The 24,213-nt window shown below is 35.5% G+C and overlaps 1 protein-coding gene across 5 annotated transcripts in view; it reads right to left on the reverse strand.

The window, feature by feature from the left end:
- POU2F1 (POU class 2 homeobox 1) overlaps positions 1-24,213 on the reverse strand; it is a 179,688-nt gene that overhangs the window by 67,551 nt on the left and 87,924 nt on the right. For 3 of the 5 annotated variants that reach the window (XM_060296871.1, XM_030875579.2, XM_060296882.1), the window contains one exon: positions 9,927-9,992. In XM_060296871.1, coding sequence (XP_060152854.1) covers positions 9,927-9,984 — 58 coding nt within the window. In that variant the 5' untranslated portion in view covers positions 9,985-9,992. Of the gene's footprint in view, positions 1-9,926; positions 9,993-13,199; positions 13,308-24,213 lie in introns of those variants that run through there. The other 2 variants (XM_030875576.2, XM_030875575.2) reach the window with 1 other exon arrangement.

Below are 24,213 nucleotides of genomic sequence, written 5' to 3' on the forward strand. Positions count from 1 at the left end.
GGAATATTACTCAGCCATAAAAAGAAATGAAATTGAGTTATTTGTATTGAGGTGGATGGACCTAGAGTCTGTCATACAGAGTGAAGTAACTCAGAAAGAGAAAAACAAATACTGTATGTTAACACATATATATGGAATCTAAACAAACAAAAAAATGGCTCTGCAAACCTAGGGGCAGGACAGGAATAAAGACGCAGACATAGAGAATAGACTTGAGGACACGGGGAGGGGGAAGGGTAAGATGGGAGGAAGTGAGAGAGTGGCATGGGCATATATACACTACCAAATGTAAAACAGATAGCTAGTGGGAAGTAGCCACATAGCACAGGGAGATCAGCTCTGTGCTTTGTGACCACCTAGAGGGGTTGGATAGGGATGGTGGGAGGGAGATGCAAGAGGGAGGGGATATGGGGATATATAGCTGATTCATTTTGTTGTACAGCAGAAACTAACACAACATTGTAAAGCAATTATACTCCAATAAAGGTGTTAAAAATTAAAAAAAAAAAAAGAGTGGTGGTGGGGGAGAGGGTTTCTTCTACTCTAAGCTACTTCATTTACCAGTGCTCTGAAACCCAACACCTCCCTTCTCCTCAGGAACTTTGGTTCCTGAATCATCCATCCTTTCTTTACCACTCCCCTCCTAGTAGTTTTCTCCTACCTTATAAACAGACTTGACCTCCTCTCCCATTCTTTCCTTCCTTTTATTCAATATATCATCATCATCACCATACTCATACTCATAGTAAATACTAATTATTGAGCACTTACTGAGTTACACATCTACTTGCTTTCAACATCAATTCTATGCAATGTATTATTATTATTTATTTCCATATTATAGCTAAGAAAACCATGGCACATAAGGAAATAATGTGCCCAAGGTAACATAACTAGTAAGTGAAAGAACCAGGATCTGAATCCAGATGGTTTGGTTACAGGGCCAAACTCTTAATCACTGTGCTACACAGCTTCTCATAGAGCTTCTAGTAAAAGAGTTGCCTACATTTATCTTTCCTTGCCTCAACTATTCACTTCTCTATCAACAGCAATTTTTTTCCCTGCCACTTACCTAAAACCTTTTAAAAAGTCCCTAGTATACAGAACAGATAAACAACAAGGTACTATTGTACAGAACAGGGAACTATATTCAATATCCTGTAATAAACCATAATGAAAAAGAATATGAAAAAGAAATATATGCATAACTAAATCACTTTGTTGTACAGCAGAAATTAACATAACATTGTAAATCAACTATACTTCAGTAAGATAAAGTTTTTAAAAAGTCCCTAGTAACTACTAACTGTCAAATCCAAAGGTCACATTTTAAGCTTCTATGTCTCCACCTCTTTGCAAGACTTGATTACAATGAATACTAACTCCATGAACTTTGCTGTCTGGTTCACTTCTTTTTTAAAAGAATATTTAGTTATTTATTTGGTTGTGCCAGGTCTTAGTTGCGTCAGGCAGGCTCCTTCGTTGTGGCATGCAGGCTCCTTAGTTCTGGCATGTGAACTCTTAGTTGTGGCATGCATGTGGGATCTAGTTCCCGGACCAGGGATGGAAACCGGGCCCCCTGCATTGGGAGCGCAGAGTCTTAACCACTGTGACACCAGGGAATTCCATGTTGGGTTCACTTCTGATCTCCACTGTTGCTCTTTCTTAGACCACTTAAGCATTGTCCAAAGGAAATTTATGTGATGATGGAAATGTTTTATATATATGCTATCTAATGTGGTAGCCACTAACCACATGTGGCTACTGAGCACTAGAAGGGTGGCTAACTTGACTGAATTTTTAATTTAATTTTAATTTAAACAGCCAAATGCAGCCTGTGGCCATCGTACTGGACATCCTACTTCATGTACTTCTCTTCCTCTGTCTGCCCTTTCTATGTTGTAGAAGAGTTTTACCCTTGGTCCTCTTCTCAGCTATTCCACTCTCTTCCCAGCAGTATCTCCCTGCTAAGTACTTTCACATCTATATAAGCAACCAGATTTCTTTCCTCAGGAACATATCTCTATCTCCAATTACTCACTTCCTCACCTGCAAGTACCATATGGCACCCAAATGCAACATCTTCAAAACTGAATGTATCACCTCATTGTCAAGTCTACTCCTAGCTCAGGCAGTCCCTACTCAGGTAATGATGCTACGTCTATCCCAGTCCCAAGCCAAATACAGGTATTCATTTTAGATTACTCCCTTTCTTGCTTGCTTTTTTTTTTTTTACTCCCTCTCAATCTCCTCTCCTCCTCTCGCAAATGCTTATTAAATCTGACCCCTGGCTTCCACTGCCACTGCTCTAAGCCAGAATGCTATATAATGGATCTAACTGAAACAGTAATGGAGTCTAGTTTTTTGCTTCAAGCAAGATTAAAGTATAACATGGCTGGAAAAATCTTCTATAGTTAGAAAAAAAGAACACAAAAAAGTGGCATGATAGGAAGCTAAACTGCTTTGTAAGGAAGAAGGGAGAATATTACTATCTCACAATCTGTGCCTAAAGCATCCTTTTAGAAACAAATCTTATTAATATTCCAAATTCTATTGGTAATGAATAAAAATGAAATGGATACTACCTTTAAAATCTTAATTTTTGTTACTGGGTTATCACTTGGTGAAAAGATCAATTGCTCATTCACTCAGTTAACAAAAGTATAATCTTAATTCAAATGTCACTTAGTATTCTCATAAGCTCTGCAGTATACCCCAAAACAACAACAAAAAATTCCCCACATGCAGCAAAGGGCAGGGCCAGGGCAAGTTTCTCATTATGTAGTGGTCAGAATCTCTTAGAAGCCATGTACTTTAACTGACATCTACCAAACCAAACACCAGAGGAGAGCCATCTTTCCTATAAGTGTTTGACTTTTTGCTTCTAGACCACCAAGAACAGAATAATATATCCTCCATCATGCTTCTGAGGCTCTAGAAGTGCTCCAGCCAATTTCAATGACCTGTGGAACTACCCACTATTTAAAACATCACTATGAAGGAAGACCAAGAAAAATCAGTGTCGGTATTGGTATTTCCACCCTGAGGCTTATAAGAGCACTTGGGCCAGTGCAGAATGAAGCCCACACAGTAAAATACGTAATACATTAAAAATAATAACAGTAATAAGAATATTAGTAATAACCCCTGGATAAATGTAAGTTCAAAAGAAAATGGCCCTGTGGAGTCTGAAATGTACAACTGCTATATTCTGTTTTGATGAGAACTTTATGTGAGGCCTGTTCCTCAGTGAATTTCTGAGGCTTCGACTGAAAATGCTGGTATTTCATCTGGAAATATTTTCCAAAACTAGCGCTGCTTCAAGACATCAAGATTCTTCAATTATTATGAAAAATAGCAGATATATTCACTGGTACCCTGGTCTTTTCAACATCCTTTGTCCTCATCTTGGAAAAAATGATGTTTGATCATGCTCTCTTAAGAATATAACTCCCTAATATTAGCCATGGCACTAATAAGTCTCACAGAACAGATGCATCATTTGTTGCTAAGAACTTCTGATAGTATTTTTGGAATGCCACTTCATAAATGTATATTAGGTTGCATTAACAAATTTCTTTGACTTTTTCAGTTGCCAAAAAGATCTTGATATTATCCTGGGGAAAAAAATCATTTGAATGAAAAATCTAGTGAACCAGGCCAGGATAGGAAGCCTTAGCTCCACCATAATTCAGGTTACAAAAAAGACTTACAGTTAATTGACCATAAACTCAGTGAATCAACAGGTTAAAACTGAGTCCTCTGAAAATTGAGTCCTTGTCTGGTTATAAGGTGAGTCAGTTGCTTTAAAATAAAACAACTTTTAATATTTCAAAACAGTTAAATATTATCAGAAAAAATAACATTCTAGATTTTAAAAATTTAATCTGATGTCATTTTAACTTTATTAATTATAAAAAAATAATTATAATAAGCCAGTTGTAAGTTTTAAAAAATAACAATAATAAGCCAATGGTAACAGCACTGGCTGCACTAAAGTCTGTAACACTAATTCTGAGGATGACTAAATGATAAAGGATTTAGAAATCACATGGCACGATGGGAAAAATCTGAAGGAATTAGAAACCTTCAGTACAGCTTTATTCCTCCCATGTTAGCTTTACTGTTTCTTCATCCTAAACATACGCTGTCTACTACCATCACATTTAGATCCTACCCAGCTTCAAGGTCCAGTTTAAGTCCCACCTTCTTCAAAGCCTTCCCTCATCCTCCCAGCTAGAAATGATTTCTCCCTACACTGAATTCTCATAGACTCATGTCTATGAGACATTCTTATGAATATTCTTATAATTCTCATGAATATTCTATTACATTTCCATACATGTAAGATAAATTTCCTGAGAACAAATTAATATTTTATTCAACTTTAGTGATCCTACTGAGTATAGTACAGTGTCTTGCACAGTGAAGACAAAACAAAAGGAACAACATAGCTCAAAGGATAAGAGGATGGCTCTGCTCGCTTTTATAGATATGTGTTTATAGATATGTGTGACTTTTGTCAAGGGACTAAAAACATCTAAGCCTCAATCCCTGATCTATAAAGAGAAAAAAATAATGCCTCATATGGTTGTTATAAGGATTAAATGAGACAATCTATGTAAGTGTTTAACACATCTAGTAAATACTTAATGAATGACAGCCACTATTATATTAAATTATTACTTTATAATGAATTGTAATATTTTATAATATATTACTTTATAATAAGTCACTTTATAATAAATGTCAAATAAATGAAGAAGACGTAGAATAGAGCAATGACTTCCAGAAGAGCTTTCATTTTTAAAAGATGAGGAAAATCATTTTAATCTGTGTTACTGGTAAGGGCAGAATTCAAAAAAGTATAGATAACAGAGTTGTACAACAACAGAATACGGTGCATTAAAAATTAACTATTCCCTAACAATGGATGAGTCCAAGCACAGGGTAGATGACCATCTGTCAGGAATACTGATGAAAGAAGTCCGCCCTTTGATTAAAAAGTGAGCAAGCCTTTAAAATTTGTCTAATATTTTTTACATTAAAGAAAATGCTTTGGTTTTTCCTACCGATGTTTATAAAACTTTATACAGCGGCTTTACTTTTCCAATTGTCATCTATAATACAGTTGGTCAGATTTAATTTAGGATAAAGTACCGTGGCAGGCAGAACAGCTAACTCAAAGACGTCCACATCTTAATCTCAGATGCTGTGAATAGTTACCTTACATGGTAAAAAAGATTCTGCAGATCGGATCAAGTCAAGGGTCCTGAGATGGGGGGAATTTATCCTCGATTATCTGGGTGGACCCAGTGTAATCACAAAATGGTCTTTATAAGAGAAAGAGGGAGGCAGGAGAGTCAGAGAAGATGTGATGATGGAAGCAGGGGTCAGAGAGAGAGAGATAGAGAGAGAGAGAGAGAGACAGAAAAGAGAGAGAGACAGAGAGGGGAAGACAGACAGACAGACAGACTTAAAGACACTTTATTTCTGGCTTTGAAGATGGAGGAAGAGGCCATAAACCAAGGAATGTAGGTAGCCTATAGAAGCTAGAAAAGGGAAGGAAATGAATTCTCTCCACAGAGCCTCCAGAAGGAATGCAGCCCTTCCAAACCCTAATTTTAGGACTTCTGAACTCCAGAGCTGTAAGATACTAAATTTGTGTTGTTTTACCTAGCAATTTCACTATTAGTTATATACCCCAAAGAACTGTGTGCCAATGTTCAATGCAGCATTAATTCACAATGGCTAAAAGGTGGAAACAACCCAAGTGTCTATAAACAGATGAATGGGTAAACAAAATGTGGTACAAACATACAATGGAGTATTATTCATCTGTAGATTGCGTAACATAGATAAACTTGAAAATATGCTAAGCGAACTAAGTCAGACACAAAAGAACAAATATTGTATGATTCCACTTAATATAAAGTATCTAGAATAGGCAAATTCAGAGACATAAGATACACATCTGTTTTCTTTAATTTGAGCTGACCCACAAGAAGCTTATTACTCCTTTTTATTTATTTTAATCAATTCCTTAAAGGTAACTATGTCAAAACTCATTCACTCTACTCCTACCCCCAAATCCATTTCACTCAAAATCTTTGAGGTAGTATGAGATAATGAGAGGGAGGGGATATATGTATACATATAGCTGATTCGTTTCATTGTACAGCAGAAACTAAGACAATATTGTAAAGCAACTATACTCCAATTAAAAAAAAGAAAAAAGAAAGAAAGGTAATGAAAGGCTCACAGTCTTTTCAATCACAAATTACTAAATAGTTCTGAATTTATTTCCCTTATCTGTAAAATAGGCATAATACTATTTACCTTATAAGAGTATTTTAACAATTATGAAGTGTATATAATAAAGCAGCTAGCCGTGCACATATAGTAAGAATTCAACAAATGGTAACTGCTGCTATTATTATTACTATTATCTTTGCCTTCCCCTCCGATGACCGACTCAACTACTTAAAAGAGAAATAAGAAAAATGGAACAATCTGACATGAATTATTCCTCATTTTCCTTCTCCTTTCCACCTCAATTTTCTGTCACTGTTTGATCTTAGCTTCTTCTCCCCAATATAAAAAAAGGGTGTATCTTTTTCCATTTTCAAAGTTAACCCTCCATTCTGTACTTTTGATCCTAACTCCTTCCCCTACCTCAGTTCCATCAGTTGTTTTTCTTTAATTCCTTTCTCTCTGGTGGTTCCTTCCACCTGGCCTATGAACATACTCAAATTTCCTCAAAGAAATACTACTATGGTACTTTCCTATACCTCTTCTTGAATTACCTCCTCTTGAATTATCCTGAATCCGTCACCTGCGTATCTGTCTCATCTCTAACGGATTGCTAACTCTTCAAAGACTGAGTGTATCTCATTTATTTGCATAACATCTTTTAATAACACCAAGTATAGTATTTTACATATAGGACAGGCACAGACTTAAATAAATGAATAAACCTAAGCAACAGATTTTCTGTGAACATATAAGGGCTATTTGACAAAAGCGCATTGTCAGATTTAGCTGCTCAACCTAAATAAATCACTCTGGTTGGAGAAAGGCAAAGAAGTAACGTATCAAATACAATCTTAATTTTATAATACCATTCTCTTAAAATGTCACAAAATCAAAAATTATTTTTTCCTGAAATGTTTAAAATTGTTGTAGTCTACACGAAAGTATTCTGAATCCAGAAAATGTGAAACTTTGGTTTTATTATAATGCTAGTGTTCTTTCCATTGAAAAGTTTTCTTGTTACTCATAAACCAACAAAAACTAAGAACCCATATATTCTTTACAGTTAAGCAATCTGCAGGTTTGTTAGTTATATTTTAAAATAAAAATCCATTTATAAGCAAGTAATTATCTGAATAAACTGTAATTTTATTTTGTTTTATTATTTTTTGACTGCGCTGAATGGCATGCAGGATCTTTATTCCCCAACCAGGGATTGAACCCTCGCCCCCTGCAGTGGTAGCGCATAGTCTTAACCACTGGACCACCAGGGAAGTCCCAGTAGACTGTAATTTTACATCTAATGTATCAGACATGGTACTTAGTATGCAAACTGGAACTCAAATGTATTTTTACTTTCCTAAGCTAACCAACTGACATCAGTGGGAAATGCTAAGAACACAGTGACAGACCCTTAACATTTGAGAAACTAGACATTCAAGGTTATCCTCAAGTGAATGTAAAAGCCCATAATATGGAAGTAATGTGTAATTTTATAAAGGCAACAAATGCTTCAGTCAACATACAGAAAGTGAGTCACCACGCTCCAGAGTTAGGATGGCTGATCATCTCATGTTTGATCCAATTTCTCTTATTTCATTAGCAGTAATTCTTGTGAAAAAGGAATAAAGATTTTCCCTATTTGTAAAATCAACTACCACTGCTGCTGGTGGAAATAAAAAAGTCTAAGAAAGCACTAGCTTTCAGCCACAAAATCAGAGTCTTAGAGACATTAAAAAGTAAAATATCTAAATTCATACTGCTTAGCTCTATGGTGAATGAGTCTGCCATGCAATCCACATTAAAACAGGGCAAGAAATTCATGGGACTGTTTCAGCAAGTGTTCCAGCTAGAATTTATCTTACATAGCTCTATAAATGGTTTTAGACCCAAATATATATATACAAAGCTTTGCTTAAATTTTCAGTTTTATTTTATTACAGTTCATGGGAGAAACCATATGCAGGGTGTAAACCATATGCAGGGTGTAAATCCTAATCCTGCCTTTATTTCCCGGCTGGTTTTGTGCCTCAATTTCCTATTCCTTGAAATAATACCTAACTTGCAGGGCTGCCATAAGAACTCAAAACTCAGGTAATGCATACAGTGCTTAAGATTTTAAAAAACATGTCATCAGGGTTTTATTAAATGTGGTGCTCAATAAATGGTAGCTACTGAAACTTCTATTATAGTAATGGATTCCCAAGGAATCCGATACAGTGTTTTTTCAGTGTTCTCCAATCATTCTGAGTCTGTTTCTCTTCCCTTAGAAATACATGCCTCTTCTTTGAATCTGAATTCTTTAGGCATGGATGTCCTGCTCACTCTCTTCTAGTGTCTTAATGGGATCAGCTACCCTATTTCTCTCTGCAAACAAGTCCCACACCTAAGCTAGATGGCTACAATACTGGCAGAGGGACTGCTGCTACAAAAAAATGCAAGGCGGAGCCCAAACAGGGGACAGAAAGGAGACTGGCTGACACTTCAGACAGAACAGAATGCTGCCCCTCCCCTTCGCGGGATGTATTTACAGCAGCCTACCTGGCTAGCCTCAGTTGGAGTAACTTGAGAGACATGTTAAATACAGCAGGAAGCCCCACTGCTCAGTTTCACATAAAGAGGCAGGTATGCTTTAAAGATTAACGAATATCTCCAGGTACCAAAAAATTTTAAACGAAAGATATGAAGGCAGGAAGCTGCTGTATTGGTTCAACTCATTTACTTCAAATTAAAAGGTGTTATGGCCAGTAGGGGTGGAAAACAAAGACAGTCTCCAAGAGTGACTCTCATTTTTACTATCTCTCATAGTTAGGCATTTTAAAAATCACGAGTCAAAGAGGCAACACTCTCTGCTAGTAAAAACCTAGTGAAACTATTACTTTCTGGGTATCCCTGCCCATAATTCCCTTCTTAAATGGTTGATAAAGATACAGAGTCAAATGTCGAGTATGGGCTGTGGAGACAATCTATCCTTTACAGACTCACCTTCCTCCTATGGGGGCCTCAGTTTCCTCATTTTTATGGTATTAATTTTCTCTTTATACAGGGTTTAATCAAGTGTAAATTTTTTTAAAAAAATTACGAAATAAAAGGATGTATTAGAAACAGGTGTGTGTTTTTATCTACTCACAATACCATTACTTCAATACAATTTATACTGAATGTGGATAAGATTTCCCATTTTGATTAACACCTATAACAAGGGCAACTTTTTTGTTATAGCCATTCAACTTTTTTGAATGGCTGCGTAGCTGGCACCATGCTTAACACATTTCCTTTAATACTCACAATGACTTATGAAATTTATTATCCCCATTTTATAGGTGAACAAATTAAGTCTTTTTCAAAAAGACTGGGGAAACTCCCTGAAGTTACACAGCTTAGTAAGTGGCTAGTAAGTCATTCCCAGAACTAACTGACCCAAAGGACTAGTCTCTCAACTACTCTGTAGTTTCTCTGATATATGGCAGCAAAAGACGAAACAATCTGCAGAAGAAGTTAGATAATCTTAAGTCAATACAATCCCAGTTCCTGCAAATACTAGCTAATATTTGACAACTCAATACTCAAATTGGTCTTTATTCACCGAATACAAGTCACAGTTAAATGGGAAGTTTCTTCTTTTAGTTCTATTACATCTAATTAAAAAGCTGGATCTGAGAACGATCTTGTACCTGTGTTGCCATCTCCACTCTCCATAGATGGTTTACTGGTTTCTGACGGATTGTTCATTCTTGAGTCTGCAATAAATCAGAAGAGAATAGGTTTTGAAAATATTGGGGATGTGGTTAGGGAGGCAAAATTGTGGCAAAGGAAAAGGTCAAGAATATTGACTATTGTTACAGTCCTACAGTTCAAGGAGAGATGGTATCAACATTAAAACATTGCAAACTATAACAAAATTTTATCTGAAAGAAATTCAGGATTCCTTTAACTCTGAAGTGATCCACAAATAAATTGTCTTTCTAAAGAACCTTAAGATTCTTCCAAGAGAAATAACAGAAATCTAACCTGCAAAAAAAATTATAATAGAGTATAATATAAAAAAGAGGAAAAATGTTTTATAATATGAAGCATAAAGTATATTAAATAAACAAAGTTGGGGCAGGGAGGAGAGAAGTACCTCACAAAGTAAAATGTTATTCCCAAATAAAGTTTCTTTTTTCATAAGTAAAGATATTCATTAATTGTAACCTAAATAATCTACTGGTAACCTTGATTACAGACTGGACAATACCTCAACCTAACAGAATAAAATGAAAACATGTCTAAGAAAAATATCTCCGTATTTACTCCCCACCCCCTGCCCCAAAACAAATTAAACATGCGTCAAAGTGAGAATATATCAAATTCAAACCTCAATCATAAACCAGTACAAGAAGCTGGCCTACAAGGCATAACAGATACATCTAATAACTGCAAAATTAAATCACAACCACACCCAGTTAAAAATTATACTGCCTTGATATCCTAAATGAATGCTTTCATAGTAATACATTTTCATCAAGCAATATTAAGTATCCTAGAAGATATGCAAGAGGAAAGACAAGAACAAGTCTGCTTTTCTTCTACCTCTCCTAAAGGGTAAAAACTATACATTTAATATGTATCTTATTCTACTTCTCCTGTGAACTCAAACTTAGCATATTTATAGTCAAAGAAGTTTACCATCAAGCAAGCTCTACCTTTTCTCTCAATGGGTTAAGAACCATTTAACTATAATTATTAGCAGAGAATAATACTTAAACTATATATTATATTCAATTTTTTGACTGAACAGCCCATTTTGTCATCTGCTTAAATGTTTAACTAGAAAATCAAAACAATCATTAGTAGTCCCAACCGTGTTGTCCATGTTTACTTTATCCACATGCATAACTGATGAGAAAGATCAAGAATCCTTCTCTCATAAATTTCATTTCCAACCTGGAAGCTGTGTAATAGCTTTTTAAATAGTTTTTGAAACAAATGCTTGCCTTATGGGCTTAAGCAGTTCTATCATATATTTGTTTTGTTCTTCACATGTTCAAAGGGTTCAAATTTGTATGTCTGTGGTCATAAATGAGGGTAGTTCTATAACTTCCTTCCCCCTACAGAAAAATTTAAATATCATCTGAAAGCATACTAAGGTTTGAAAGGAACAGGTGTACAGCTTAGTAAACATCAGCTTTCTGAATGACTTAACCAAAATCTTATGAAAGTCAACAAAACCCACAACAAATGTAATAGAATACACCATTAAGCATACATGCTGCTCAATGCTTCCTTTAGAGTGTATTTTAAAAGAAAGTGGGAAAAAATGATGAAGCAGTTAACATTCATCAGAAGGGTAACAATGTTTTCCACATACCATAAAAACAAAGCTGTAGGCATAATTCTCAACAAGTCATGACCTGCACAACTCATATCCTGATTTCCACATCTAAAAATTAAAAATTATGTCACAGGTATTCTATGTGAATCTTCTATGCATTTTCTATCAAACTGTCAAGAGTTTAATACACATACACAAAAATAAATAAATCCTGATTAACTGAACAACTATGAATGTTGTACACTGGAATGGAATGGAAGAATGTTTAAATGATATTTACTGTGAACTGAAAATTACAGATATAATGTCTAATTCTAAAATATAATGCTAAAAATATTTCAGAAAGGTACTTTCCTTTCCTTTCTTGAGTTCCCAACTTAGTAGATGTAAAAGAGTAAATACAAGTAAGTTCTTTTTTTGATATGTGAAGTTTGTTTTTTCCCTCTGGGCACACTGAACTGACTGTATGAGTCTAATACACAGTCTACAGGTTGCTCTTGGATTGAATTCTTGACATCAGTTTGTTATTTTAGTCATTCACCCTTTAAATAGTTATTTTTATCATGCTGTACAAGTATTAGTACTACCCTGGGTTTAGGCCATGCCTTCCAGCTAAAAATTCAAACATTTTCAGAACTATCATTTTATTTTATCCGGAACTACTGTGATGGTGATGGGGGGCAGCCTCAATTTTTCAAGCAGGAAAAATTACCTACAGGAAAAAAAATCATTTGTAGAGGTTTTAAAACTAAGATATCAGAGACCTGGAGTTCTTATCATCACCTGGAGAGGTGACTAGAGTAACCCAAAGAGGTTTCAACAATTTTGCATACAAACAGAAAAAACTCAACACAAAATATGGCCACCATGGTCACAATAAGTCTAAAAAACAAAGTGCCTCAATCTATTTTAAATCTTAATCACCAAAGAGAGTTTATATATTCAAGCCACACATCCCCCTCCCCAAATCTTGTTGTTCTATAGGAAAAACTCTAAAAACAGGCTTTCCAGCACTTAAAAATTATTTCCTGAAGAACAGAAGTTGATTTTTTAAAAATAAAAAAGGCTAGTATTAGCCAAAATTTGAAAACAGTTAACAGTTTCTAAAATCTGGAAATTGATCAACAGTCCTATTGCAGTAACCATTCCAATTACCTTCTGCATTAGCATTTATGGGAACAACTATGCACTATGGCTCCATCTTATTTTTCACTAGGCATTTTTTAGAAAAGACATTCACATTCGGTATGCAAAACTTTTTAAATTAATATGTACATATTATTTAGGTACACTTTATACCTTGTTTCAGATTTAGACTGTTTTTAGAACTACATGAAATGCTCTCAATAGAAATTTCCAAAAAGCAAAAATGTCCTCCATTCCAGTTGAACTCTAAATCCACACTATTTACTGAAAATATCCTCTGAACCAGAAGAGCTAGTGGTAGGGAGGGACCTACTGCAAATTCAAGCAGGCTTGTGCTTTGCAAATGCTTTCCTCCTTCCCAGCTCAATCCACTTCTCCCCCCTCCCCCGAGTTGGTTGCATATGCGATTAAGCATTTATGCATAGTCAACTCCACACATGCTATTTCCATATTAAAGCTTATAAGAAAGAACCGTGCTGGTACCCACCTAGAACATAGTCACTGCAGTCCAGCATTGCTGTGAAATCTTCTAGAGGTTCAGACAGTCCAAAGCAAGGAAGAAACAGGTAGCGGTTTGGGGTAGGGGAAAGAAGGTACTATTATTTCTAACAAATCTACACTATATCCTTAAAAGAACAAGGGTGGGAGGTGGAAAGTGGATTGGGGGAGAAGCGAAATACAACTTCAGTTACACCATAGCAATCTTCAACTGAATAAGGAAACTTCAGTTGCTCACAGGAGTTTTAGCCTCTCCTACCAGCTAGGACTGACATTGTCAAGGCAACTGAAGCATGAAAAGTTCCTCTTTTTGTAATAAAATAGAAACAAAGATTGCAGCTGGCAGTTTCCATAATGAAGCTTTATCAGTATGCGCGTGATTAGGGCCTTATGCAAATCTCTCCTCGTTAGCACAGCAGCCAGTACTTTGAAGTCCACGAACAATTCATTTACAGAATACACTGAAAGCACTCCCTGCATAATTTAAATCATTGCATAAATATTTATCAGTCCATTTGCATATTAATTGGCAGTGCATGAAGGGAAAAATTATCTCCTGAGTGCCAGCATAATAATTAGGAGGATAAAATGAGATTTCTTCCAATGGCCTGGCTTCTTGGACCTAACTTGAGATAGTACCGGGGGAGAAGGGAGGGACAGGAGACAGAGTTCTGTTAAAATGCCACTGAAATGACACGTACAAATTAGAAACAACTCTACAGACTTAAGCACCTTTAATCTTATTCCTGCTGGCAACAATGACTTCAGTAATAAGGGGATTTGCAAAAAGCTTTCTACACAATCCAAATAATCCCAAGGAAACAATTAGCAAGGTAGAAGCAGAACATAGGGCTGTCAAGATGGTGCTAGCCTACTGATAGAGAATTTTCCGAATATTAACATACACTGTCAGGTGAAAGTCCTACTTTAAAACGAGGCACCAGTATAAATCTGGAAGCAGTGTAGGATCTATAAAATTATCTTCCAGAGTATGAAAATTCATTATCTACAAATCCTTTTATACTACCAAATTAACCAAATAGATTAGTTGAATGCCACATATCATACAATATTCTTCCCCCATCAGAATCAATCTAAAGTGTACGACAGTCTGTTATTTACAATATCAATCATCAAAAAATAGGTCATGTAAATTGTAGAATTAGTATTTTCAAGTAAATTTCACTTAATGTATATGAATCTATAGACTTAGAATACTTACAGAAGAATATATTTATTTAAAGTGAATTTACAAGGTAAAACATCAACCCCAAATTTTTTAGGCATTACCATATGACAACATTCCAATGTTATCATCATAGACAATTCAGGAGATTTGTAAAAACCCATGAAATAGGCATTATTACCCCCCTTTTAAAATAAGGAAACTGAGGCACAGAGAGCTGAAGTAGTTTATCTAATGTCACACTAATAATCTGGAGTCAGGATTTAAAACCAGATTTTGCTGACATTAAAATTTGAGCTCTTGGCTACTATTATACCTATGGACAAGTTATACATTTAAGGAACTGGTAGGCATGGGGGGCTTGAATCAAGCAGCAAACTAAAATAGCTTACTTTCAGTGTAGTAAGGAAGCCAATAATTGGTGACAACAATTTTGTGTTTAAAAGTCAAGGGTGTATGGATACACAGAAGAGTGCACTAGACTTGAGGAGAGTTCTCAAGGGTATTATTCCATTAACAACTGCTTTTATTTAGAACTAATCTTCAAGGATGCCAAGTGTCTGATTTTTAAAAATATGTATGTACCTTTTCCCAACATTAAGGATGAAATTAAATTCAACATGCATATGAGGAAATGAAAGACAACATTTCTATAAGGGACCTTCAAAAGATTTCCCTGCAAGTCAATAACTATGCTAGGAACAGAACCAAAAACCTTTCTTAACTTTTAGATCAGCACTCTATTTATACTGCTAGTTTTTCTATGTTTTACAGAACCACAAAATCCATAAAAGGAGAGGGTTTGGGGGAGAAATTTAACAATGACGTGTAGTACCCATGAGACTTTCCCTCTTTGAACCTTCCTTTTCTCATCTGTAAAATGATACTATCTTTTTCATGAGGTTGCTGTGAGGATAAATGTGCTTGTGCTTCTCAGACTAGACCCTGGACTGGAGCATGAGGTAGTTGTGCCAGGGAAGACATCAAGACACACGATAAACATGGTGCATCCTTTAAGAACATTGATTTTATTCAATAATGAATCATAATACTTTTTAGTAAAACAATCAAGAATATATTATGGAACAGAATACAAAATTCAAAAGAGTTTTTAAGGTAGAATGTATTGTATTATACAGCTTCTACTTGGTGGGAAAATATGAGAAGAAATGATGAACGTGAATAAATGTTTCTTTCCTTCCTCTTTTGCCTTCATAAAATTTTACATTTATTGCCTGTATTTATCATAGAATCTCTCTGCATCTCACCATCTACCTTTTTGTACTGCATGCAGTTAAAACCTCTAAACTACCTTTCTTATGCCAATTAGGTCTTTCATACATTAGTTAAGGATGACTTATAGCGACAGCCAGACAATCACAGCCAACGAAGGAGTATTTGCTGGAAGGTACCTTGCAGGGCAGGATTTCAGTAGTATAATAATCCTCCTCCCCCTCAGGCCAAGAGTCCCACAGGGTCTCTGCACAGCAGGCCTATAGCTCACTAACTCACACAGGTTACTATGCAAAGTGGGACCTCCTTCCCCTCTGCTGCACAACTCACTATCTTCACTGCAGGAAGAGGGAGAGGGGCAAAAGAAGGAGGCAGCACTGAGATGCAGCTATCCAGAGTGACAGGAAGCCTCACCTTACCCAGGCAGCTGACTCGGTCATAATGGTGGGGGTGAGAAAACTCCCCTCCTGCCACTCTTGATCTAGGTACTTTGTGCATTCTAAAAGTCAGGCTTAAATACTAGAAGGTTGTCCAGGCCTTCTACAGTTGGACTGGGAGAGGGATGGCCACCATTTCTCCTCTACAGTCCCTTAACCATGGAACAGCTGATCTGAAAGAGGGAAAGAGCTTTTCCCACAAAGTCTCAAGTGTTCACCTCATTTGGTCCTCTGTCTGAAATATCAGATTAAAACTTAACCTAAAAAGAATACCCTTTTTAAAAAGGAAAACCATTTCTGGGAAGTTTGTAGGATTGTTATTCACACTTCAGCATGAATTAATCCAATTAAATTGCTTTCCTTTAAGACCTAGTTTAGGAGTTGATTAGTGAGGTAATGGTTGTTTCCATTGGAAAACAGGCCAATAAACTCTTTTTTTAAAAAGAAATTTACTTTTTTTTGAAGTATGGTTGATTTACAGTGTTTCAGATGTACAGCAAAGTAATTCAGATATATATATATATATCTTTTTCAGATTCTTTCCCATTAAAGGTTATTACAAGATATTGATTATAGTTCCCTGTGCTATACATCCTTGATTTTTACCTATTTTATACATAGTACTGTGTATATGCCAACCCCAAATTTCCAATTTATCTCCCTCCCCCATCTCCCTTGGTAACCATAAGTTTGTTTTCTATGTCTGTGAGTCTATTTTTGTTTTGTAAATAAGTTCATCTATAGAATTTTTTAAGTTTCCACATATAAATGATATATGATATTTGTCTGATTTACTTTACTTAATATGATAATCTCTAGGTCCATCCATGTTGCTACAGATGGCATTATTTCATTCTTTTTAATGGCTGAGTAATAGTCCACTGTGTATATATATCACATCTTCTTTAACTATTCATCTGCTGATGGACACTTAGGTTGCTTCCAGGTCTTGGCTACTGTAAACAGTGCTGCTATGAACATTGAGGTGCATGTACCTTTTTGAGTTAAGAGTTTTCTTGGGATATATGCCCAGGAATGGGATTGCAGGATCATACGGTAACCCTATTTTTAGTTTTGAAAGGAATCTCCATACTTTTCCCCATAATGGCTATACTAATTTACACTCCCACCAACAGTGTAGGAGAGTTCCTTTTTCTCCATACCCCCTCCAGCATTTATTATTTGTAGACTTAATACTGATGGCCATTTTGATTGGCATGTGAATGATGCCCCCTAAGGCTGCAATACAGGGATTTCAGTGCTTAAAACAACAACAACAACAACAACAACAACCCCAAAATGGAATGTCTACCATTTACTAAAAATTTAGATGGGCAAATACCAAGAAAGAATTTACTTTATCAATTTGGCTATTAAGCACTGCCAAATAACAAGAGATCTAAGGATAATCTTATTTCACAAAAAGTAAACTGAGGCCTAGAGAATGACTCTTAGGTGACACAGCTATTAAGTAGCAGAGAAAGTGGGGGTGGGGGGTATATAATACGGAAGTATGAGAGGAAAATAAGTACAATAAAATATGCTGAAACTCTTACCACATGACACAGAGATCTGTAGTTGCTGGTCAATTAAAAAGGTCAACTTAAATATAAAAACATTTATACATACCTTAAACATTTCATTTTAACACAAAGCACAAAACTATACATTCATTCACCAACCTTTTGATGTTGGACTAAAGCCTTTGCTTTAAGTTTGGATCCACTAATTTGAATTTCCTCTTCTTTCTGGGATAAATCATGCCCTAAATACACACTCTAATATTTCCAGTTTCAATTTCTTTAGCTTTGTTTTTCAAGCTTATCACATTTTCACATTTTATGTATGTGTATAAAATAAATATTAAAAACTCAAGAAAAGTTTCATGAAACAATGCTCCTTCCTAGGTGTAATGTACTCTGATATGTTCTAATACATTTCTTCTTTTTTTTTAATTGATTTAAACCTACTAAGTTGATTTCATGACCCATGGACTGAAAAACTGCTTTAAAAGACACGTGAAGCAATCTGAGTACAGAATCTTTTTCCTTCTTACTTACTTTTTTTTTTTAAAGACTAATTTATCCCTGATATTTTACAGCTCCCTTGTTCTCATCTAATTCAGCAGTATTTTTTTTTACTTATTACCCTTTATCAGATCTTTTCAAAGCATTCAACTTAAGTTTTCACAGAAACATCACTTCTCTTTCCTTTGATTTATATAATAATTATTTAAATTGTGTAATTAAAATAAGTATAAACCAGCATGAAAAGGCTTGAGAGCACAAACGTGTAAATGACTCCTGATACCCATACAACTTCAGCAGCAGCAGCAGATATGCACAGACATACTAAGGGGTAAGCATTCAGCATGCTGTAGGGGAATCATCAGTATGTTTCAAGCAAGAATTCTCAGGGCATCAGTTAATTGGATCAGTCATTTAAGAGGTGGTTTGTTAAGAAAGCTACCACACTAGAAAGCAGCTAGTATTAAGTGGCTCATGCTCTGGTGTCTTCCGTAATCTGCGCTATCTTATTTTTCTACAGCCATGCCATAGCTCGTTTACTGCTCAGTCCAACACTCCGGCATCTTTTCAGTAAACACAGCAACATCACAAAATCCAATCCTGAATTGCTTAGCTGTAAAAACTTAAATCTTGTGTAGCTTTACTAAAGTTTTACCATTACACTAAATTTTTCTGTCTAGTCTATCTTATCATCCTGTTTCTTTACTTCTATAACTGTCTTTTATTTGTTCTAATGTAAAGAGTTTTGCAAAGTCATTTATTTCATGTATGAACACATTCAACAAGTATTTTACTAAGTGCTGCCAGACACCAGGATAGGAATTGGGTCTACAACGCTGAGCCACAGAATGCTTACAATTCAATAGTAGACAGAAATATTAAGCAATCATCTAAATACAGAATTACAAAGTGTGAAAATTCCATGGAAGATCAGGTGACAACATGGCTTTAACACAGGCCTATTATTTGTCTTGACATACTTGGCTACTATTAGAGTTCTCTAACTTCAAGAAATGGAATGTGACTTTTTCTCTGATTCCATTTACTAAATCCATGAAAAACAGGCTTTGTTTTATTTAAAACCACATGCTGCTTTGTTTATTGTCATTCATCCTTTGAACTATTTTGTTTCACTTCTGATATTGGTAATTTGTGTCTTCTCTCTTTCTATCTCTCTCTTACTCCCAGGTTTCATAAATTTGTGTGAAAATACAGGTAACAAGTATCCCAAAGTTCTACATGAGATACAAAATCTAAAGATATACTCCTTCACTAAACTAATTAAAATGTTCTTCAGACTAATCGGATGTTATTAATATCTCTTACCATTAACAGTACAGTAGCAGTCATTCCATAAATATTTACTAACTCTCAAACTGTCTGAAATACCGTTCCCTCCCTATATCAACTAGTGAAAAGTCCATCTATGCTATAAAGACAGGCTCAAAAGTTACGACCACAGATCTTCATTCCCCTCACTGTCAAGTAACTATTTGTTTCCCTGAAATCATATAGCAATGATAATATCCCTCTCTTTTGTTTTTAACCTTCTACTTTGAAATAGTTAGAAATTCACAGGAATTTATAGAGACAGGTCTCATGTACTCTTCATCCAGTTTTCCCCACTGGTTACATCTTATATAACTAACAGTACCGTACAACAGTACAAATCCAGGAAACTGGTATAGAGCATATGTAAAGTTCTATGTTATTTTACTGTCACGTGTGTAGATTCATGTAACCACCACTGCAATCAAAATACAGAACTATTTTTTCACAAAGAATTCCCTGCTGCTACCCCACTATAGGCATATCCACTCCTCTCCCTCTGGCTATTCCTAATCCTTGACAATCACTCATCTGCCATCCATTTTTCTAATTTTGTCATTTTGGGATTATACAAATGGAATCATACAGTATATGACCATTTGAGGTTGGCATGTTTTACTCACCATAATGCCCTTAAGACCCATCCAAGTTATTCTGTGTATCAACAGTTTATTCCTTTTCATTGCTGAACAGAGTAGTGCATGGTATGGATGTACCATAGTTTGTCTAACCATTCACCAATTAAGGGACTTTTTCGTTGCTTCCAGTTTGGGGTCATTACAAATAAAGCTGCTATAAACATTCATACACGGCATGTACACAGGATCACAAGCTCTACCCTAGGAGGAAGTATCTGCAAAAGACATATCTGACTCTCAACTATAATATACAAAGCACATTCACGTACATATTTTTATGTGGACATAATTTTTTTCCCTCTGGGATAAATGCACAGAAGTGAGATTCCTTGGTCATATGACAAGTATATATTTAGTTTTAAAGAAAATTCCAAATATTTTCCAGAATGGCTGTACCATTTGACATTCTCAAAACAATGTATGAGAAATCCAGTTTTTCTAAATCTACACCAGCATTTGGTAGTGTCATAACCTTTTATTTTAGCTGTTTTAATAGGTATGCAGTGATATCTCATGGTGGTCTTAATCTGCATTTCCTCAATGGCTTATGGACCATCTTTTTATATGCTTATTTACCATTCATATATCCTCTTCAGTGACATGTCTATTCTTTCTTGAATTTTTTTAGAATGCAAAAATCTCTCTTTTTTTTTTGGGCTGCACCACGCGGCTTGTGGGATTTTAGTTCCCAGAACCAGGAATTGAACCCAGGCCCTCGGCAGTGAGAGCATGGAGTCCTAACCACTGGACCGCCAGGGAATTCCCCCCAAATCTCTATTTTCTAATGGATTGCTTTTTTGGGGGTTCAGTTTTGAGAGTTCTTCATACACTGTAGATAATAATCTTTTATCAGATATGTGCTTTGCAAATGTTTTTCCTCACTGTGGAGCTTGACTCTTCATCCTTTTAGCAGAGTTTTGCACACAGAAAAACTTTTTAATTTGGATAAAGTCCAGTTTATCAATTTTTTTCTTTTATGGACTGTGCTCCTGGTGTCATGATTAAGCACTTTTCACCAAGCCCTACATCCTGAAAATTTTCTTCTGTTTTTATCCTAGTGTGAGGTTTAGGTTAAAGGTTCTTCCCCCACCCCTCCCCAAATCATTTGTCAAAAAGACTATTCTTCCTCCACTGAATTGCTTTTGTACTTTAGTCACAAATCTACTGGCTGTACTTGTGTGGATATTTCTGGGTTTTCTATTCTATTCCATTGATCAGTGTGTCAATGCCTCTACGGATCAAGCCCTGAGGTTTGATTCCTACAGCTATATAAAGTCTTAAAATTAAAGACTGATTCTTCCCACTTTATTTTTCTTTTTCAAAGTTTTCTTAGCTATTCTAATTCGCCTGCATTCCTGTATTAATTTGAGAATAATCTTATCTATTAAAATCTTAACAGAATTAACAGATAGATGCTACTATATATAAAACAGATAAGGAACAAGGACAATATCTTGTAATAAACTATAATGGAAAAGAATCTAAAAAAGAATACATATATATATATGTATCTCATTTTGCTGTACACCCAAAACTAACAACATTGTACATCAGTATTTCAATCAAAAAAACAAAAATAAAAGAATCTTAGGGGCATTTTGAGAGGAACTGCATTAAACCTGTATATCAATTGGGGAAGAATTTATCTTTCCTATGTTGAATCTCCTAATCCATGAACACAGTACATCTCTCCATTTCCCTATATCTTCCTTGATTTCTCCCATCAGCATTTTGTAGTTTTCAGCATAAAAGTCCTGAACATGTTCTGCTGGATTTAAAATTATTTTTTTTTTAGTCATTCTTTTAGGGTAAGGCTGCTAGAAACAAATTCTCTTTGTTTTCCTCTATCTAAGAGTGTCTTGATTTCTCCTTCATTCCTGATGAATATTTTTCCCAGATATAGAATGTGAGGTTTTGAGCTCTTTCTGTACTTGAAAAATGTTACCCTGCTGTCTCCCAGCCTCCATGGTTTCTGATAAGAAATCCATTATCATTGGAATGTTTTTCCCCATATATAAGGTGTTATTTCTCTCTATTTTCAAGATTTTTCCTTTGTCTTTAAGTTTACGTAAGTTTTATGATGTGTCTTACAGATTTCTTCAGGTTTATCTTGTTTGGAATTTGCTCAGCTTCTTGGATGTGTAGGTTTATGTCTTCTGCCAAGTTTGGCAAGTTTTCATCCATTATTTCAAGTACTTCTTGGCCCTGCCTGCTTTCCCCTCTCCTTCTCTTACTCTAGTTGTAGTCTTTTTTTTTTTGTCATAATCCTATAGGTACTTGAGGCTCTGTTCATTTATTTGTTCTATTTCTCCTTCTCGTTCAGATTGGGTAATTTCTACTGTTCTAGCTTACAGATCACTCTGTCCCCTCCATTCTGCTGTAAGCCTACCCAGTGAGTTTTTTATTTCAGTTACTATGGTTTTCAATTCTAAAATTTCCATTTAGTTCTTTTTTCAAAAATATAAATTTATTTATTTATTTTTTGGCTGTGTTGGGTCTTGATTGCTGTGCGCGGGCTTTCTCTGGTTGAGGCGAGCAGTGGCTACTCTTCCTTGTGGTGCATGGGCTTCTCATTGGGCAGCTTCTCTTGTTGCGGGCTCTAGGATGCATGGGCTTCAGTAGTTGTGGCTCATGGGATCTAGAGCGCAGGCTCAGTAGTTGTGGCGTGCGGGCTTAGCTGCTCTGTGGCATGTGGGATCTTCCCAGACCAGGGATCAAACCTATGTCCCCTGCATTGGCAGGCAGATTCTTAACCACTGTGCCACCAAGGAAGTCTCTCCGTTTAGTTCTTTATATTTTCTGTTTCTTTAATAAGGCTTTCTGCTTTTTCACTGAGACTTTATATTTTATTTTTTATTTCTCTCCTCTTACTGTTTTGGTGAAGAAATTACTAGTGGAAGTGCTTTAAAAAATTATGGGAATATGTGAAAAAGAAACAGAAACCAGCCTGAAACGTCTCCCATGGACAGACTTTTGGACAATTTGAACAAAGTAAATAAAAATAATAATGAATTATAACCATTACTCATAGGAATTCATGAGTCCATGCTGATACAAATAAATAAACAGGGAGAAGAGAACGTTCTACCTTACAGTAGAATGTCAAGAAAATTAACATTTGGAAACCATCATAGCAGTAAGTTCAGTCAAGAAACAACCGATACTAAATCTAGAGGGCAAAAATTTGATGACAAAAATTTACACTTTGCCCACAAAATATATATTAATTACAAAGGGAAGAAGTGTAACTTGCAGTAAATAAGCTTGGTAAACACCACCTTAATCGAGTGATCAAAGTTAGTATCACTAGTCAGGGGATAAATCAAAATTGTGCAACCCCCCCCCCACAAAAAATGAGAACACAACTTCACTTCTGTGATATTCCTGCCACAGACACATACCTGAGGAAGTATCACATAAGTCCCAATTCAAACACATTCCACAAAATGTATTCTTCCAAAGTGTCACAGTGCTGAAAATCAAGGAAAGACTAAGATAGAAGAATACTAAAGAGACAACATGACAACTAAATGCAATGCATGATCCTGGATTGTATTCTTTTGCTATGAAGGGCATTTCTGAGACAACTAGAAAAATTTGGATATGGTCTATGGATTAGTTGATAGTAATGTGTTATTGTAAATTTCTTGAGTTTATGTTTGTATCATGACTATGTAGAAGAATGTCCTTATTTGTAGGAATTATACACTGAAGTATTTGGAAATGATGGACCATCAAGTCTGAGACATACTCTCAAAAGGTTCAGGGAAAAAGTTACTTGTATTATTTTGCAACTTTTCTAAAAGTCTAAAATAATTTTAAAAGAAAAAGAAAGATTTAGCAAAGAAAAAGGGAAAATGAAAAGAGATCAACAAACTACCATACACTGTTTTATTATCCTAGTGGAGTCTTGCTCTCTCCACTCCTCAGAAATTTCTGATCACAAGATGCGTATTAACACTGGCAACACTATAATTCTTACAGAATTGTGAAACGTATAGATAACCTAGCATGAGAGTGCACTTGAAACAAATTAAACAGTATTCTGATGGACGTCTCAAAATATGAAGGAGTCTACATTCTAAAGCTCTACATTGAATTAATGGAAGTTCAGTAAAATTTATACTCAGATCTAAGCACTGAGTATTGAACA

Source organism: Globicephala melas, chromosome 1 (genome assembly GCF_963455315.2).
Source record: "Globicephala melas chromosome 1, mGloMel1.2, whole genome shotgun sequence".
In the NCBI taxonomy this organism is placed as follows: Eukaryota; Metazoa; Chordata; class Mammalia; order Artiodactyla; family Delphinidae; genus Globicephala; species Globicephala melas.